The 18847-nt window shown below is 57.1% G+C and overlaps 1 protein-coding gene across 1 annotated transcript in view; it reads right to left on the reverse strand.

Annotated features, from left to right (window-relative positions):
• Positions 1-636: 636 nt before the first annotated feature.
• Positions 637-18847, reverse strand: part of TMEM132D (transmembrane protein 132D) — a 580096-nt gene continuing 561885 nt past the window's right edge. The window contains exons 6-9 of the mRNA XM_032846888.1: positions 10494-10699; positions 8358-8634; positions 5601-5792; positions 637-2141 (exon numbers count right to left, since the gene is read on the reverse strand). Coding sequence (XP_032702779.1) covers positions 960-2141; positions 5601-5792; positions 8358-8634; positions 10494-10699 — 1857 coding nt within the window. The 3' untranslated portion in view covers positions 637-959. The remainder of the gene's footprint in view (positions 2142-5600; positions 5793-8357; positions 8635-10493; positions 10700-18847) is intronic.

An 18847-nucleotide genomic window follows, 5' to 3' on the forward strand; every position in this document is an offset into this window, starting at 1 on the left:
GGGCCATCACAAAACGGCTGCCTCATCTTTCCTGAGGTCTAGGGCGATGAATGTCCCCGGGTGTTGAATTCACCATGAGAACCGCGAATCCTCAAACCCCTGCCTCTCCAAGGAAAGGGCATGAGTGATGTTTGCCTGGTGGGGCCACGGCAGAGTGTCACCCGGACCTGACGCACCAGCCACGGGGAAATGCGGGACAGGCCCCCGTGCCCGCACGTGAGCGACAGCTCTTCGATGGCTGCTGGGGCAGAGCAGTGCACATTTGAAGACGGTGAACTTGCCCGGAAAAGCCTGGTTCCTTGGACGGGTTGACATTCTGTGCCCTGTATCCCTAGTTTACCAGTAAAGGGATGCCCCGAGTGCCCCAGAGGGCTTGCTCCTTTGTTCTCGGCATCTCGTGACAAAGATATCTGTGGCCCATTTGCCCGCGTGTGGCCCCCCTGTCCCTGTCGGTAGCACGCGGTCCTGCTCACGGAGGGATGCGCACCCCGGCTCGAGGAACTTGCTGCCCCCTGTCCATCCACTCGCACCCCATCCGAGTCTCGGGCTTCTTCTGGGCTCTGCAGGAGTGAGTTCTGGACTCCCGTGGTTTTCCCCATACCCAAGGGCTTTGGTTCAAGGGAGAAAAGAGTGATGGACAGGGGGCGGGGGAGGGCCGTTCTTTCCTGGGGCCTCTCAGGCGCTCAGTGGGGCAGAACTCATTTTTCTTCCAAGTTTTACAAATCTTGCCATGCACGATCCGCCTCAGCGCCAGCCAAGACGCTGGGTGCCGGAACGTGTGCCCCGATCCCGACGCGGGGCCACCCAGCCAAGCCGGCGACCTTTGCCGGGGCTCTGCCGATGGGGGCGATCTTATATTGTCCTGTCACTTCACTCCTTTCCCGGGGGTGCCCTGGCCACACCTCCCCAAATTTAAAGGCTGAGAGGTGAGTGAGAGCCCACGTCCGCGAGGGTCCGGCTTACACGTGCTCACGTAACCCTTCCACGTAGCCGTGCGGCGGTCTGCTCTCCCCGGGGTCCAGATCCTGGCAGACCCAGCTCATGTCCTCCCCACCGGCCGCTATGGAGTTCACGGTGGGGCAGCCATCGTCCGAGGGGATGGTGGTGAAAGTGGTAAATTTCACTCTTTTCCTCTTTGAGGTCGGGGACGCCGGGGGCTCACCTCTCTGATCCCTCCCGTCCGCGACACCGGGGCCCGGACACTTGAGCAGCTGCCCGTTGCTGCTCTTCTGGGAGTCTGTGCTGAGCAGATACTTGCTCTCTTCGAAATCCACGGCCCTGTCGATGGCAGTGATCTGCTCGTCTTGGCAGGACGCGAAGTTGATGTGGTTCTCCAGCACATCGGTGCGGTGGCTCAGGCCGAGCCAGTCGTGCGAGTGACTCAGACCTTCCTGCTCCTCGAACGGAACCTGTTTGTGCCTGTACTTGAGCGCAAAGGCCACGCAGTTGACGAGGAAGACCAGAATGGCCAGGCAGAAGACCCCCAGCAGAGCGTACATGCCGATCTCCAAGTCGCTCAGCCCTTTGGAGGCCTGCGTGAGGCCGTTCTCGTCCGTCTCCCCGTTGCTTCTGGACAGGTCGCCCTGGGTCGGGAAGCTGCTGAGTTCGATGGGGATGGTCTGCAAGTGGCCGTCATCATCTAAAAGGCTGCCTTGACTGCTCTTCCTCTGGAAGGTCGACCTCTCCGTCGTGGACCCCCTTCCCTCCATGAGGCCCATGGAGGAACTGCTGTGGTACCTTCCTCCCTTACTCCCCCACTCTTGCAAGGGTTTTTTGGGTCTTCTGTCACTGACGTTATTTTCTAGGTGAACTCCTGCCCCAGCGTGTCCACTGTCACTGGTGTTAGGGTTCGCGTCATTTTGGCCAAACTTAACTTTGACGTTGGCTGTTCCCACAGCCAGCACGCTCTTACGTTTGGATTTCTGGCACGATTCACTGATGACCATTTCGACCTTCACCAGGGCGCCCTGCCCTTCGGTTTCAGCAGCGATAATGGGCCACTTGAATTTGGGGTCTTGGTGGATGGAGACCACCTTCTCGTCCAGGGAGGTGGTCATCAAGGAGAAGTCTTTGCCGTCGTAGATGTCTAAGGGGGTGATGGAACCATCGCTGAACTGGACCCAGCAACTGATGGCCGCTTCCTGTTGAATAAAATAAGTCAGTGAGCACGGGCCCCACAGCTCACGGAAGACCACGGCTTTGCACGGCAGACATTCAGTGGCAGAAATAACAGAAGAACAAAGGAATGTCTTTTAAGCAGGCAGAAACGAGATCAGATGCATGAGGGTCATGGAAGACATTCAATGCTTTTTGGAGGTGGGAAACCAGACCACAACCATGGCCTTGACGTGAGAATGAAGGGGGCCCAGGCTAAACGCCCCATAAGAAGATCTGCTTTTCTTCCCCGAGGGGTTGAAAGAAAGACGGGGTGTTTTTTTGTTTGTTTGTTTGTTTTTAAAGATTTTTATTTACTTATTTGACAGACAGAGATCACAAGTAGGCAGAGAGGCAGGCAGAGGGAGAGAGAAGAGGAAGCAGGTTCCCTGCGGAGCAGAGAGCCCGATGCAGGGCTCGATCCCAGGACCCTGAGATCATGACCTGAGCCGAAGGCAGAGGCTTAACCCACTGAGCCACCCAGGCGCCCCGAAAGACGGGGTTTTTAAGGGGCACAAGATCCATGTCTATGCCACCATAAATTACACATCCAAGGGCAGGACTGGTTAGTGGGATCATTTACGACTGACATACATTTCAAGGGAAAATATTTATGACATTATTTCTAAGCTGCTTTAATCCCGAGTCTCCGCTCATCCCTCACAATGGAGACGAACGCCCCTGATCCGGACAGGGACACCCAGAGGTGCCGCAGGCTGGGTGCTGTTGGTCCTGCTGCATCTGGGTCTACGGGCGCAGGTTTGTAAGAGTTTCCAGACACCGTGTTGAGTGGGAGACAGGGAGCTAAACCAGCCAGGGAGACCCACACCCTACGTGGACTGTGTCTGTGGACCTCCTCCCCTCAGCCACACCGGGGAGACAGGGAGACCAAGGTGGCCCATATCTCAATCTCTCGCCTTCTGGTTTTGTGGCTTAGATCACTCCCTTTGGCACCAGCTGGACCAGGCAGACCGTAATAAAGGAGATATTCCCTGACTGAACGCGAGCCTTGAATTTCAGGGAAGAGGTCGTTGTGCTTGACCTCGAACTGGCCCTTCCTCCCCAAGATTGCGAGAAACTGCCCCACCCCAACCCCAGGATAACTAGCCTGGAGAGGCATGTGACCCAGCACACCCAGCCATGGCGCCACGGCGGACTGGACTGGGGACAAGGGGCCATGAGGGAACCTGCAAAGCCGTTCATCTCTGCAGTGCTGAGCCAGTGCGAGTCTCTCTCTCTGTTGCTCTCTGTCCCTCTCAAATGTGAAATCAGAAAGATGGGCTCGAAGCCTGAGCTGCGGGACGATGACTAGGGGGTGGAGCCACCTCGAGGCCGCCGCAGTGATGAGAGATAAGCAAATGTCCGCGTCCAGCATTACTGCAGGACAGGAAAAAGGACTACAGCGGAAGGCAGGCGCAGGGCAGGCAGTGTGGGTGTGGGGAGACCGTTGACACCCCGCGTCTTCCGAGGTGCCGCAGCTGGGGTCTGCAGGAGCCCCTGGTCCTGGGAGCAGAGCCTGCGCATCTCAAGCTTGCCCGAGTACATTTCTCTTTCTGGCAACCAAAGCGCCTCTAAGTATGACCGAAGCCACTTCTACCCGGTGCTGCTTGGCGTCTGGACGTGGGAATGTGACTGCTGGCTTCAGCCCCCCCACGAGATACACGTAGGGTTAGGGTTAGGGTCAGGCGTTGACTTGGCCCAGCTGCTAATTGCAGAATGAGGCCGAGAAATAGCCCCAGAGCCCCAGGACGGGACACCGACTCACCAGCTTTGTCCAATCTGCCAGGAAACCAGAGCAGGAGACTCAAAAGCCATTGGATTTCCTGAGACTGAAATGTCAGAGCCAAGCGCACACGGGGACCAGGGGTCATGTGAACCAAGTACGGAGCCGGCCACGGACGAGCATGGTCGGCTCTGCGTGTCGCGAGTGGATCAGCAGCCCTGGCCTTACTCTAACTCCGTCTCACCGCCTCCTTGAGCCCCGGCCGGCAGTCCCCTGATTTTATCATCCCGCGAAGACAGAAAGCAGCCCTGGCTTGTTTCCCCTTTGTTATCTGTGCCTTGTATCCTGCCTGGCACCCGGCCCTGAGAACAAGGAGGTTTGTCTCTGGCAAGAGTTCATATCTGTGACTAGAATCATCCACGTTCAAGGGTTTTATCATCGAAGCCCCTGCCCGCAAAGACCACAGCGAAGGGGCAGAGGAATTAGCTAACACAGGACGAGGAGTGCTGAGGGACAGGGACAGGCTGGGAAGATAGGAGGGCTCTGTGTGCCCTGGGACAAGTCCGGCTCTCCTCAGAGCATAGTTACAGCCTTGGTGGTGCCAGGGCTAGAAGTGCCGAGGGGACACCTGCCAGGAAGGCTTCCCGCCCTGAAGGGAAGCTGCCAAGAAACCTCCAGCCTGGGCTGGAGGCCCTGCAGCAGCCCCGCGGGAGGACGGTCCCACTTCACGAGCCCCAGAGAGAACAAGCGGCTGCAGACCAGTCTCATTGCTCAGCAAGTTTCACCAAAGCCTCCATGTTCCCTCTAACCGATAAAGCATAACTGTCCTCTAAGGAGGGAGGAGCACACACAGTGTCTGTGAACGTCCTGTGTCCAGCAATGTGGGAAACCATCACGTTGACACACAAACACACAGGGCACAAGGTCAGCACACGCCGGCATCAAGTACAGAGAAAGGAGATGCAGACTGACGTCCCCACGGGGTCCTCGCTTCTGCTCTGAGCTAAACCACAAGCCTGGCGAGAGAGGCTCCTCCAGTCTCCCATCGCCCCAGACCTGCTGCCCCATTTTCCTTGCAGGGACTCGGAGCAGGCTGTGGGCACCTCCCTGGAGGCTCGTCCTCCCCCTGCGGGGGCCGTGGGGGCAGCAGAAGAGCGCGAGACAGCCCCGGCGTCTGCCTGAGCACTCCTGGTACTGTGGCTAACGGGGAATGGAGTCCTCGTCCAGCCCCTCGTCTCCTGGGGCCTGTGATCCTTGATGCTGGGAAACCTTTTTCCTTCTTGCGGCTCTGTCTAAGGGAGCTCGGAAGCATGAGCCACAGAGCTGCTTACCTCCCAAACCCCTTTCCAAGCTGAGAAGCCCCTGACATGGGTCCCACTGTTCTGTGGGACCCCCAGTTAGTGACTACACCAGACAGATAACCGATCTAACCTGTGACCTCACCCCACTGTGGGACCTCGCGTGATGTGGGACCCGCTCAGTGAATCACCCCATCTGACATGTGACCTGGCCCCACTTGGGACTCTTCCAGATGTCTGACACTCCCCCACCCCCGGATATCTGACCCACCTGCTGGGTGACCTCATCTGATGCATGACCCACCTCGTGGGTGACTTACCTGGTGCCTGACCTCATCTGATCCGTGACTCACCTGGTGCGTGACTTACCTGGTGTGTGTCCCACCTGGTGCATAACCTACTTGACCCCAGCCCTGCCTCCCTACCTGTCTGGGCCTTTGCAGAAGCTCCTGTGCTGCCGCGGTGGCAAAGATGGCTCTGTTACTCCCTGGGCTGAGCTGCAGGGAGAGTGACAGCCCTGTCACCAGCTGGACCCCAAGGTCGGTGATGGTCACCTTCTCATCTAGCACGGTGATGGTCTTTTCTGCCAAGATGGCGTCCGACAGAGGCGACAGGATCTGAAAGGCAGAACCGACATGGAAGGAAAAGCTTTCTGTGGCCCCGGAATTTCCTCCTGCGGCATAAATGATGCTCACAGAGACAGACGAATGAGCCAGAGGGAACAGGAACGGGTCTTTCCCACTGACGTCTTCTTCCAAAAGACGTATCTCTCCGGTGAAGAGGTGATGTAATTTTAAAGTGACAGCAAGATGGTGTCCGGCAGTGGATGCGGGGGGACGTGACACCCCACGACCCACCAGGCACCCCGCAGTTCTTCAGAGGAGGAATTAACGTTGTCATTCCCTGAGGGCTCACGAGTCTGGAGCTGCGTGAGCATTCTCCATTACCTGTGCACGTGCGTACTTCATTTAAAATTATTTCCCTTAAATAATTGGTGTAAGAAACTTCACAGCAGCAGGGGAAAATGGTTCTGATGGGCTAGTGACGTATTTATGTGTTTCTATCTTACATACGTGCACGGCTCACCGGAGGCTGTCGGTCCGCGTGTCACCTGAGTCGCGTCACGACAGGTCACATGCCACACCCTGGGAAGCACTGAGCGTTCGGGGGATCAGCCTGCATCCCCAGCACACAGAGCTGGGGGTCCCCACCGCAGGTGCCGACATCCCGGAGCCTCATTTCTCCCGCGGACCCCTGTGGCGCCCCGGGGAAACCAAGCTTATGCATTTCGACCCTGCGGAGGAGAGATTCTGCTTCTATGGAACCCTTTGTCCCACTCACCCCTCACTCAAGTTCGAAGAGTCGAACCCTCAAGCCTCCACCTGGACACGGCTTCCAGCTTCCTTTACCCCACGTTCCCGACACGCTTCTCTCCGCGAGGTGGTGCTGGCCTATGTCGGGATGGCAGTTTTCCCAGGACCCCTGAAATTCGTGTATCGGGCTCTGTGATTCTATCCAAATACCACCTCGGTCTCTAAGTCGGGTTGGGACAATCGGGACGGCAGTGAGCGGGGGTTACAAGCCCCCGGAAGGAAGCGGACAAGCGAATGCACAGCTCGGGAGGGCTCAGCGGAAAGAAGAGAAGGTCTCAGGACCCGTGGCCCCACCAGGACGGCGTCCACATCGGACGCATGGGAAGCCGGTCCACGCCCCCGACCAGAAGCCCGGACCTGTGTCATGGCCCTGGTGTTTATGCCACCCCGTATGGGCCGGGCTAATGCTGCTCCTGGTTCCAGTCCCCACGTGGGAGGAACTCAGCTCTTCGGTTTAGATCTTCCAACTGAACGTTAGTGGTAGAGGTTTTGAGCTCTTGTCTTGGGGGCAGATAGGTTTGGTTTGACATAAATAAAACTTTATTTTGTTAAATACTTCTTTATTTTCCCAAGATTTTATCTGTGTGTCCAACACAGAGAGAGAGCACGAGCGGGGGGAGCAGCAGAAGGAAAGGGAGAAGCAGACTCCCCACTGAGCAGGGAGCCCAGCAGGGAGCAGGACCCTGGGATCATAACCTGAGCTGAAGGGAGACGCCTAACCAACTGAGCCCCCCAGGAGCCCCAAATAAATAAAACATTATAATGGAATTAATGGCCATCCTTAAAAAAAGCAACAGAGAATTTCACACAAAAAGATTTCTCACTTTTCTGGAGAAATCTGCAACATCTGGCCATGCTAGATTTGCATTTCCTCTGGCCCCTCCTCCCTCGCTGCACTCCTCACCGGCCCCTATTATGTCCCCAGCACTTGGGGCCCAAGTGGGCTTCTGTCTTTCGGCTCACGCCCAGCCTGCTTTGCTCACTGTCACCTTCTCTGGTCTTAGAGATCACTGGAGCTCAGGACCCCTTGGTCACTTCAAACCCGTCTATTTTCCTCCTTGAGTACAATGGTCTCTTTTTAAATACCAGCCAATTTTCTGGAGCGGATGTGCTCTAAATCTGGCAGAATCCAATACTCCCACTGACGAGGTTTCCTTGCGCCCAACTGTGGCAGAAACCCCATGGAAAGGCCGGTGGCCCGGTCGGGGGGAGCTGCTGCTGTTTGTTCTCAGACAGGAGGTAGACGACTAAACCCACGGGACCTCCTGGAATGGTGTTTTGGGGGAGTGTTTGTTCCAAAACCTCCTGTTAAATCCTGGTCCTGTCCAATCCATCCCTAGCTGCAGGTGCAGGGGCATAATAACTTTGTTCCTCTCCTTGGCTCTTTTCTGAGATCCCCTATTTTCGCTGGGCCTGGGGTGGGACTTGAGGCCATGTGGCATCACGCCCACAGTGGGGCGGAGGGCTCAGTGAGAAGCCGCTGGCCGTGCCCCTGCCCACGACTCCCATGAGGCCAGCTCAGGCCCAGAGCCTTCTCCCCACGACGGCAACACCCAGCATGGCAAGGAGACGGACAGCGCACTGGGGTTTCAAACATGACGCATCCAGAGGAACCAAACAGCATTTGTCGATGCAAGCAACAAGGGAGCAACTTCAAGACTCTTATCACATCCTTACACCCCTGACAGTGTTCAGGAGACAATCTGGTTCGCTCCAGCAAGAGATGTCCTAAGCAATGACGAACAATTCTCCTCTGGGCAGAGAAGGGGCAGAGGGATGGAGAGGGCCCTTGCTCTGGGGGTTGCTCACCTGAATGGTGGTCATCCCAAGCTCCTGGCCGACGAGGACCTGTCCCCCCTGCAGCTTGGCGATGCGGGGCTCCTCTACCTGCATGAAGTCGCCCACCAGCTCCGTGATGTCCACCTGCCAGTCTGAGCCCAGCAGGTGGGCGAGGTGGCCGCCCCTGTCCGCCGCCTCGGCCACGAACTGCGTCAAGACGCGCACCATGGCGTGCTGGTACTGGAGCGTGCAGCCACGACCCCCCCTCCTGTCGTCGTCCTCTTCCTCCTCGCTGTCCCGGGCCGGCCTATCAAATGGTCAGGTCAGGTTAGCGGGTGCTGACGGGGGCCAGCGGAGGGGCTGCAAAGGTGAGCGGGCGGGGAGCCCAGCCCGGAGGGGTGAGACCCTAAATAACCTGACCACAGGGGTGACACCGGTCCTGACCATTGGAAGGGGCTGGTGTGGTCAGCAGAGCTCCCAGGGGTCCCCACCTCCCAGAGTGCAGTCAGCAGAATCCCCACCCCACCTCAGAGCGCAAACTGCACCTAGTAACCCTCCCACTGTGGAAGACTGTAGCCAAAGTGACAGGTTGTCACTTCCGGGCTGCGGCTTTCAGAAAGACGGTGACTCTTCTTGCTTCATAGTCTTTCCTTGGCTCTTCTCTTGCTCACCCTGAGCAAGCGAGCTGCCATGTCGTGAGCAGCCCTGTGGAGCTAGCCAGAAGCCATGACAGCAGCTTCTCACACCGTGAGATCGTACGTGTCTTCTTTAAACCCCTAAGTCTGGGGACCCGTGATTACATTGTGCAGCTCAGCTGATAGGGCTGTGGGCGACCACAATGGCCCCATCAACCAGCAGGCATGGGGGTCAGTATCGAACTCGAGGTAACGGGACAGTAAGCACAGAAAGGACCGGGATGCTTTGGTCTAGGGACAGACATTAGCTGCTCCCTTTGTGTCTGACGCCTTCCGTCCAGCCGGTTCTTCCTGGCACATGGCAGTCTCCATCTGAGCAACAGCCCAGTTCTGTGGCCGGATCTGAGCGGACACGGAGATGGGCCACGATCAGACAAAGCCAGTCCTCTGGTGCATCCTCCCGGCTGCCGCCCAGCTCGCAGCCTCAATAACCACTCCTAACCCCGCCCTGAGACCCCGCACCTAAGGAGAGGGTCCCACCAGCTCAGCCATAGAGACCCCGCAGAGGGGTCTCTATAGGGTTCATAGAAGGTCACTGCCGAAACTATCTTCCCACCACAAGTGGGACTCGCAGGCTGCATTCTGGAAGCTGTCCCCTCCCCCAGAGGCAGAGAGACTAATGGGGGTAGAGCTCCAGGGGCAGGGACGTAAAGGGCACCCCTCGGAGGAATGCCAGCTGTCCTCCCTGCTGAACAAAGACACCAGGAGTGCTCCCTACTCTAATTCCATGTACGCTCACTTTTGACTTTCTATAGGTGTCTGGCATGCCGGTCCTCATTGTCTCTGAACAAAGAACCTGACCTCTTGCTATTCTCCTGGTACCTGGTGGCCCGTGTGGATAAAGGACACCTTTCCCTCCAGCAGACACCTCAGGGTAAAGGACCAGACACACGGGGGACAGTCTTCTGACCTCATCGCCCCGAGACCAAGCAATCTCTGAACTTCTGGGCTGTGGGCACAGAGGGGCTGCCCAGGTCAGCAGAGTCTGCTCCCAGGTCTCTCTAGGGAATCTCTGTCATTCATGCCATCCCAGAATCAACTGGCCCCTTCTTCCAGTATCGACCCATCGATTCAGGTGGGGCTGACCTCTTCCAGGTGCTCTGACTCCAGCCAGGGAATCGTGCCAAAGCTTCAGCGGACAGTGTGCTCTATGTCCTCGCTACACTGATGGCCTTGGGGACAGGCCCACAGCCCAAGGGAGGCCAGCATAACTCTAGGGCCTCTGCTGGAACCAACGGGAAGGAAAGGATGCACTTTCTGCAAGTCTGGAACTGCAGGAGAAAAGCTGGTAGAGGACGAGGCCAGCACACGCAAGCCAGCCCACGAGGCAGGGACAGACTCCGTCCTGAGGGTGCCATTTGCAGCCCCGGGTCCAGTCATGCCTGAAATTAGCTTCCCTGCAAATATCTGTCTTTAGCAGAAGCATATTTGACTCTGGTCTCTGATAGGAAGTCGTGACTAGCACGCCCACCTTTTGTTGGAGACGATGGGTACCCTCCAGCCCTTGATCTGGTTGAGCTCAGTGTCCGAGACCTCGATCTGCAGCGGGAGCCGGGGCACCCACACGGTCATCTCCAGGGGGCTGCTCAGGTGCTGGTAGGTGAAGTTCACCACCACGTTCACCTTGCCTTTCATCTCCTTCCCGTTGACGAAGACGTAATCACATCTGTCAGACACCTGTGAAGAGGAGAGAGGGGTGGCAGGAGGTGAGATCTTCCCATATGCCATCGCCGTGGGAACAGCAGATGCTGTAGGGGTCTGACCGCTCCTCCTGGGACCCCTTCTTCCGGTCTGCATGCAGCCCTGCCCCCCCGGTGCCACAGCCAGGCAGCCGAGCTCTCCTGCTGCATGTCCTCCAGCAGATGGCCCTTGGGCACTGGGAGCCGTGCCCTGAGCCACTCGGTGCTGCATGCTGCCCGCCCACCTTGGCCTGCTGAGCTCTGGTCCGCCCGGAGGAGGGCCACTGTGTGCATAGCCACCAGCCCGAGAGCCTCCTGCGGGGAGGCTGAGGCTAGTTTCACAGGAACTGCGCTGCTCTGCTCGGTTTCCCCCAACTGTGCATCCTGTGCTCTTCGGCTCCTGTACGGATTTCTCTGGAAAACTTCCATCTCAGCTGCGGGGGTGGCTGTGATTTATACTCTTCATGGTTCCTTACTGAGTCCCATGGGATTTCTCCCCATGAGCCCAGCAGGGGCACTGCCCCGCTGGTGTCTCTTCCTTCTGTGCTCCCCACCCTGCCCCACTCCCTCAGTCTGCCTCCTGGAGCCCCTCCCCGGTTAAGTCCGTGTCTGGGGCTCGGTGCCCTGGACAGGGAGACACAGGCACGTGTTAGCTCTTGCCATCCAATGGGTAGCCCAAGACCAGGCACTCCCCCAGGAAGGGGCAGAGCCACGGCTGGGCACTGGGGGTGCAGCTGTGCCATCCACATTCTCAACTCCTGCCCCGTACAGGACTGCTCCTCCCTGCTGGCATCTGAGAGAAGAACCAAGTTCAGTGGAAGGACCTCCTCCTCTTGTCTTTGCGTTCCAGCAATCTGGGTGTGTGTGTGTGTGTGTGCGTGTTCCTTCTCATCTTAAACCAGACCTGGGTAAATGTCCTAAGCTAACTCGTGGCCCCTAAGATGTCAGGTCCTGAGTCTCCGGAACCTGTCAGTGTGACCTTTTCCGGTAAAAGGGACTTTGCAGATGTGGTTCAGTTAAGGATACTGAGATGGGCAGATTACGGGTTACTGTCCTGGTGGGCCCCCAGGATCACCTGAGCACCCTCACAAGAGGGAAGTGGGAGGAGATTGGCGGCTGTGGCTGAGGAAGGCCACCCTGTGGGCTCTGGCAATGCAGGGCAGGATGGAGGCACGTCCAGAGGGTCGAAAAGGCAAGGACAAGCCTCCACCTCAGCCTCGGGAGGGTGAGCTGCCAAAAAGGCTTCCCAGTGCCTGCCCTCCAGAACACGCATGCGGAGCCCAGGCCTGTGCTGGTGTGCTCGGGCAGCCCTCGGACGTGGACACGAGCCCGAAGTGAGCAGAGAGGGAGCACCCGTGTGGTCAGAGAGCTCTGACCACGCGCCCGGACCAGCAGCTGAGCACAGCATGTGTGGTCTCAGCACACACAAGCACCCAGGAGGGAGGGGGGTTCTTGTCCTCGGTTCACAGCTGGGCAGTCTGATGCCCCGAGATGTTCAGTAATGCTTCCCAGGGACGCACAGCTGGTAACATGAAACCCAGACTCCCGCCAGGCCATCCCAGCTGCCTCCGCCTGCGGGAGCAGTACCCCTGCCTGAATGGGCCTTGCGGGCTGGATTCCTAAAGGATGCACCCCTCCCCCCAGCACTCAGAGGGGTATGGAGAAAGCACAGCAGAAATGATCACATAGTTCCCCATCATGAAAAGCACTTCCGACGAAGGCCCCTTTCATCCGCGCGGTTAGGCAGCCGGGATGCAAAACACACAAAGAGGAGCCTGGAGGTTTGGCGTCTGGGAACGATCATCAACAACCCTGGAGAGAAACGTGGACCCAGGCCCACGGATGAGTCAGAGAAAGTTGTCAGCCTGAGTATCTGCCAATAGCAAACTACTTCAATCTGATGGAAAGGCCCGATGGAACAGCTCAGGCGGCTTTGTCACCATTGTGGCCTGGCCACCACGCCTGAAATCTCAGGGTTTTTCTCTTTCAAGTCTTCCAGCAAATCAGGCTAATTGTCACAGATGAGCTGACTGGAGGAGGGAGAGGGAGGATGAGAGAAGAGAAGGAGGAGGAGAGGGAGGTGGAGAGGGAGGAGGGGGAGGGAGGGGAGTGGGAGCAGGTGCACGGGGAGGAGGTGAAGAGGGAGGGAGAGGGGGAGGGACATTGGGAGGGGAGAGGCAGGGGGAGGAGGAGGGAGGGGGAAGAGGTGGAAAAAGACTGGGGAGAGAGGGAGGGAGAGAGGGCGGGAGGTGAGGAAGGAGGGAGGTGGAGAGGGAGGAGGAGGGAGGGAGGTTGGGTTTGGAAGATGGGTTTTCAGGGCCCTGGGCTGCTTCATGGATGTAACTTTCTGGCCCTCTTGTTGAAGGAGGTGTTCAAGGACAAGGGGGTGGGACAGCATCTCAGGCAGGCCTGCCACTTTGACCCCCCAATCCCCGCAGTGGAAGACAGAGCAGGGCGGGTACTAGCGTAGATTATGAATACAGAGCTCAGTCTTCATGTTGTGTTATGTAATTCAGTGTTTATTCCTCAAAGTAATAAGAAGGAGGGGGAGCTACACATTGATAAAAGGAGGAGGGAAGGCAGGACTTCACACCCAAGCAGTGTCCTTTAAGGGGCGGATGGAGCCATGGCATCCGGGGCAGGAACTGTAGTACTAGGGCTGAGGGCAGAGTGCTGAGGTAGACGCATGCACGTGCGTGTGCACATGTCTGTGTGCGTGTGTGGTGTGTGTGTGTGTGTGTGGTCGTGTGGATTATGCGGGATGAGCATTGCGTGTGCATGTTCACATGCATGTGTGCACACACGTGCACACAGGTGTGAGTGTTCAGGTGCACACATGTGCACGGTTGCACACGTTGTGTGTCTGTATATTTGGGTATATGTGCATATGTGTTTGTGTGTGCATGTGTGTATGTGTTCATGTGAGTGCATGTGGGCAGTGTGTGCACAGATGTGTGCGTGTGCGGGTATACACATGCACATGTTTGTGTGCATGCCTGTGTGTGCATGTGTGTGTAGTATGTGCACAGATGTGTGCGTGGGCAGGTATACGCATGCACGTTTCTGGGTGTGCCTGTGTGTGCATGTGCACACATGCATGTGTGTGTGTGTGCAAGCACAAAGTGTTCATGGCAAGTAATAAGAGCACCAGCTGTCTGACGGCAGGGTCTGTGAATCTCCGCCCCTCCACTTCTCCAGGTTTCCGTGCACGGCCAGAGTCCGCACGTGGCAGGGAGCACGACAACTTGCCAGCAGCATCTGGCCCTAGTTTGGGCGCATAGTGGGACTGTGCTTCTAGCTCACATGTTGTTAGGGACGGGACCCTCTTAACAACAAGTTGGGAGCAGGAGCCATGTGTCACCTCCTCGTGGGAAAACTTAATTTCCCAAGAGGGACCTTCCAAGGCTCCCCGTCCCTATCCATGGTGCCAGCACCGCTGGTGGTGGTGACCCCAGCCAGGAGTCCAGCAGGCCACGCCGCTGAGCTCAGAGCCCCCCGCAAAGCTTCAGAGACAGGCATCAGACAGCCCGGGTGGCAAGCAGAACTGTCTCATTTGAAGTTGCTGATTACGGGTTACATTCCTTCACGTTAGCCAAGCTATCCCACCCAGCCACATGCACAGACACGTCCTGAGGACTGCATTAGTAGAGAAAGAATGCACCAAATTCACAGATTCCGTGGGCTGCGGCAGAGTGAGTAAGACACATGAAGGCAGATGAAATAATGAGGGGGTGCTGGGAAGATCCTAATTCCTGAAAACACAAAATGAGCCAGGAATGCAACTGGGGTCTGCCCCGGGGGCCAGAGGTCTTGGTTATAAACAAGCATCTTTCCATGAGGCCCAACTTAGGGGACCCCTTCCCCCAGCACTGCCTCGTGCTAATGGCTTTCTAATGATGGAAACAGTGTGCAAAGGAAGTAAGTGAAAATCAGGGATGAATGACCCGTGGCTTTGCAAGGCTGCACCTTGGAGGAAGCTTTGGGGAGGTTGGTGGGGATCCGAGGAGAGAATGAGAGTCCACCCAGGAAGGACTCTGGCAGTGAATGAAAGGGGGTGTCCTGAGCCTCTGTGCTGGGGAGTTGGGGGCATGACACCTGCCTGGGGATCCTGATGCTCACAATTGCATGGTTTTGAGACCCAGCACCCCCAGGTCCTGCTTGTCATTTTCACAGGGGCAGCAGACCTCAGCCTGGGGGTGTCTGAGATCTTTCTCTGCCTATGACTCAGCTCGGGCTGCGAGTTGGGGGGCTGCTGCCCTGCTGGCTCTTCCCATCCTTCATTGATTCTGAGTGTGCCTGTCTGGGGGAAGCAAAAAAGGGGTGTGTGTGCGAAAATACCCAGGAAGAGGGAGGGGGAGGGAGGGAGACTCACATGGCAGACGTCATTCAGTTAAAGACTGTGAGATGAGATTATCTTGGATTTGGGGGCAGGCCACAAATGTAATCAGCATCCTTGTAAGGAAGACACAGAGGGAGACCTGAGAGACAGAAGAGGAGGAGGCCACGTGTAGGTGAAGCCAACGACGTGGCAGGGTCACGGCCACTCGGGCAGGGAGACCTGAGAGACAGAAGAGGAGGAGGCCACGTGTAGGTGAAGCCAACGACGTGGCAGGGTCACGGCCACTCGGGCAGGAGGGCAGGAGGCCGGCTGCCAGCATCCCCCCCAAGAGGCAGGAGCAGACCTCCCAGGGGCCCCCAAGGGGGCATCATTTTGGCTTCTGGCCTCCAGAATTGTAAGGAAAGTAATTCTGTTGCATTACGATAGCAAACTCATGGTCCTTTGTCACAGTGGCCCCTGGAGACCAGCCCGCCCCCTGGGCACAGCTTTTCCTGCCTTGTCCCCTTATAGGTTTCCCCCTGGGGCATTCCACACCGAGCCTCCCACATGAGCGCCGGCCCATGCTTGGCTCCAGGCAACCTGACCAAAGGCTGGGTCCACTCTGAGTGAGGAAGACACCTGCCGAGTCCTCCCCAGAGTCCACCTGGGTCCTCCCGAATCCTGCGGCCCCCGCAACAGCCAGATGGGCAGGACTTGTCCCATCTCCAGGCTCCCATCTTTTCCCCTCCCTCTCCCTGACTGTTGCCAGATGAATGGACACACGGACCAGGTGAGTGGACAAGACCTGCCCATTCCTTCCGTATGATGCTGCACGGTGCTGAAGGTGGGAGGGAACAATCTGGGGGACTCGCCCCTCTTTCAGACTCCGCTTCCAGGCAGCTGCCCTGTGCCATGGTGAGGATATCGTCCAAACACTGGCCCTGCTGTGCACAATCCCTCACTTGAGTCAATTTAATGCCATCTCTCTTTTCTGTTCGAATGCTGTAAGAATTCAAATCTTATTTAAATATCACCGACATTCATGGTAAAATGTATGTTTTTCTGATGTTTTCTCTTTCCTTTCCCCCCCCCAAAAGCTAGAGGTAAGGATGTTAGAATTCTACCCCTCCACCCAGATTTGGCAAAAGTAAACAGCCTATCGGGATATTTGCATCCAGTTCTCAAGGGAGGTGTTACCTGTTTGAGATTAGTCTTTATCCTAGACAAAAATCACACCACTGATAATAGTGATAGCAATGGATGCAGGGTCTAATATTTGCTGAGTGTTTGTTATGTGCAAGGCACCTATGCTAAGCATCTCACACCCAATTCCACATAATCTTCCACATATGTCTGTTGGGTAGGTACTGATGTCTCATGTTCCAGAGCAGAAACTGAGGCACACCCTCCCATGGCCATGCGGGACATGTTTCACTGGGCTAATGGATCAGAAGATAAATTTACTGGCTTACCAGGCTAGGCTAATTTATCAGGAGGCAACTGGCATCTGTTAACGCGAAGTAGGCAGGCTTCCACCAAGGGACAAGCAAGTTTTCAGTGAACACACGGAGGACAGAGAGCTGCGGCAGTGTGCACACATGAACAAAAATACACATGGAGGACAGAGAGCTGCGGCAGTGAGCGGACTGTAAATCGGACGGCCCTGACAGGGGCTCACCTGTGTGCCCCCCTCATTTCCCTCTGTGGAAGCCATGGTTCCCAGGACCTCAGGATGGAACTGAATTTGCAAACAGGGCCTTGAAGAAGTGATAAGATGTGGCTTTTGTCAGGAGCAGGACACGCAGAGGCCTGGGGTGCTCATAAGAAGGGGGGGCATGTGTGGACACAGGGAGGAGGCAGCCATCCCCAAGGACAGCAGCCTCAGGAGAAAGGCGGCAACCCGCCCTTGCACGTCCAGCCCCAGAATTGTAGGAAAATCAACATCTGCTATGTAAGCCCCTGGCTGGGGTATCTCCTTATGCAGCCCGAGCTGAACCCTAAAACCTGTTTTCCCACTGCGGGAGGAGATGGTCTGTGGGCAGGGGGCCCCCAGCACCCAGTGGGGCTTCACACAGCAGCGGTGAGAGTGGGTGCCCAGGACTGCTCTGCCGCTCCTGCCCAAGGTTTACATGCAGGGACTTGACTCATCCCCGCTGGTCACCTCGCAAGGCGTTGTTCCCACAAGGCCCACTGTGCAGAGCAGGACACTGAGGCATTGGGTGACCAGTTTGGGTTTGCATGGCTGGAAAGCACCGGGATTTGCACACAGGCCTTCTTGGCCCTCTTCTCCTGGCACCACACCCGTGTGACTGCAGAGCTCTCTGGGGAGCAGACCCCGAGACAGAAGGTCAACCAGGCAGCAGCTTCCGTGGACGGAGCAGGAAGGGGCACAGAATGGGCAGGGGGCTCTCCAGTCCAGTGCAGACCTGGCGAAACCCCTCCCAGCTACAGCAAGGGGCCCGGGGGCCAAGGCTGGCTGCCCACGGGAGAAACCACATGTGGGTGCCGGTAGCCAGGGCCTCATGCCTCCGTCTTTGTCATCCGTCAGCTGGGGCCGCCAGAGGAACAGCACGGCTCAGCTCAGAACTGAGGCACCCAGGGAGCTCAGCTACCCAGGCTCCTGAGCAGAACAGAGAGCCCCTTCTGGAGGAGCGTCCGAGGGGCACCCCCTCCCCCAGCCCACGTGGGCTACTTGTTTATGTCACCACACACGGATTTTCTGGCATCTTTGGAATCATCTGTATGCAACAGCCTAATTTTCCCTCTAAAATACTAAATTTAAGTTCCCAGGAGGCTCTGTTATTTTAAAACCAAAACCAAACCTTTTGCACGAGCCCACGTTCCCACTTGTAGCGTTCCCCTGGGTCAGAAGGAAGAAGACACTCAGGGAAGGCTCTTTTGTCTTTGTTCTCAACACGACTCCACATGGGGCCAGTGCCGTGGGTCACAGTGGCCTCTTGGCCCACGCCAAAGTGGGTGTCCAGAGCCACGCACAGAGGCTCACGCGCATCTCCCTCTGGAGCTCCTGGAGAAAAAACTCCCCGTTGTGTGCAGACACACACGAACAAAAATACAGACATGGGGTGGGGGGGGACCGGCATCCTTGGGGAAAGCATCTCCAGGACTGACTTCCGTTCTGCCACCAGCACTCAGCTTTTCCTTGAAATACCTTCTAACGGTCCTCGGAAGCAAGCAGCCCCCTGTGGAAACTACCAAATGTGCGTCTCATTCTCTTCCTTCCCTTGTGGATGGCATGATGGTCTTGACCCTGAAGGCACAGCCAAGGTCAGGAGGAAGTGGACGTGTGCTTCCTTTTGGGCCTGAGTGTCCGTGTCCCCCACACTCCAAGCAGCAGCTCCGGAGCCCAGCGTGAGAGTTCCCTTTTGTGGAAACGAACACGGGAGACGCAGGGCCTCAAGCGTGGGGGAGGGCCAGCACTGTCCTGGAGCTCCAACCGGGGCCAGGCTCTGTTGGGCAACCCTGAAAAGCAGAGGTCTTATGTGCCCCCTGCACCTTTCTGGGCTCTGCCTCCCAGGCTCTTCCCACTTCCTTCCGGGACCTGCGGGCATCACCCCGGTGCCCTCACCTGCTGCGGGGCAGCGGCTGGTCTGTGCAGTTTCTACTCCACACTCACGGAAGCTGCTGGAACAAGGGTTCCGCCACCTAGGACCCCCTCCTCAGAACCCTGGGTCTCACGCCCAACGGTAACGCCTCACATTCAGAGGGATCCGTGACAGCAGAGCAGTGACCTGTGCAAGGGGACCTTGTCTCCGTGTTTGTAATTCTGGGGCCGTCTTTGTTCTCGCAGGTCCGGGCGGGGAGTCAGGG

This window comes from Lontra canadensis, unplaced genomic scaffold (assembly GCF_010015895.1).
Source record: "Lontra canadensis isolate GAN:19392208 unplaced genomic scaffold, GSC_riverotter_1.0 scaffold182, whole genome shotgun sequence".
NCBI classification, from domain to species: Eukaryota; Metazoa; Chordata; class Mammalia; order Carnivora; family Mustelidae; genus Lontra; species Lontra canadensis.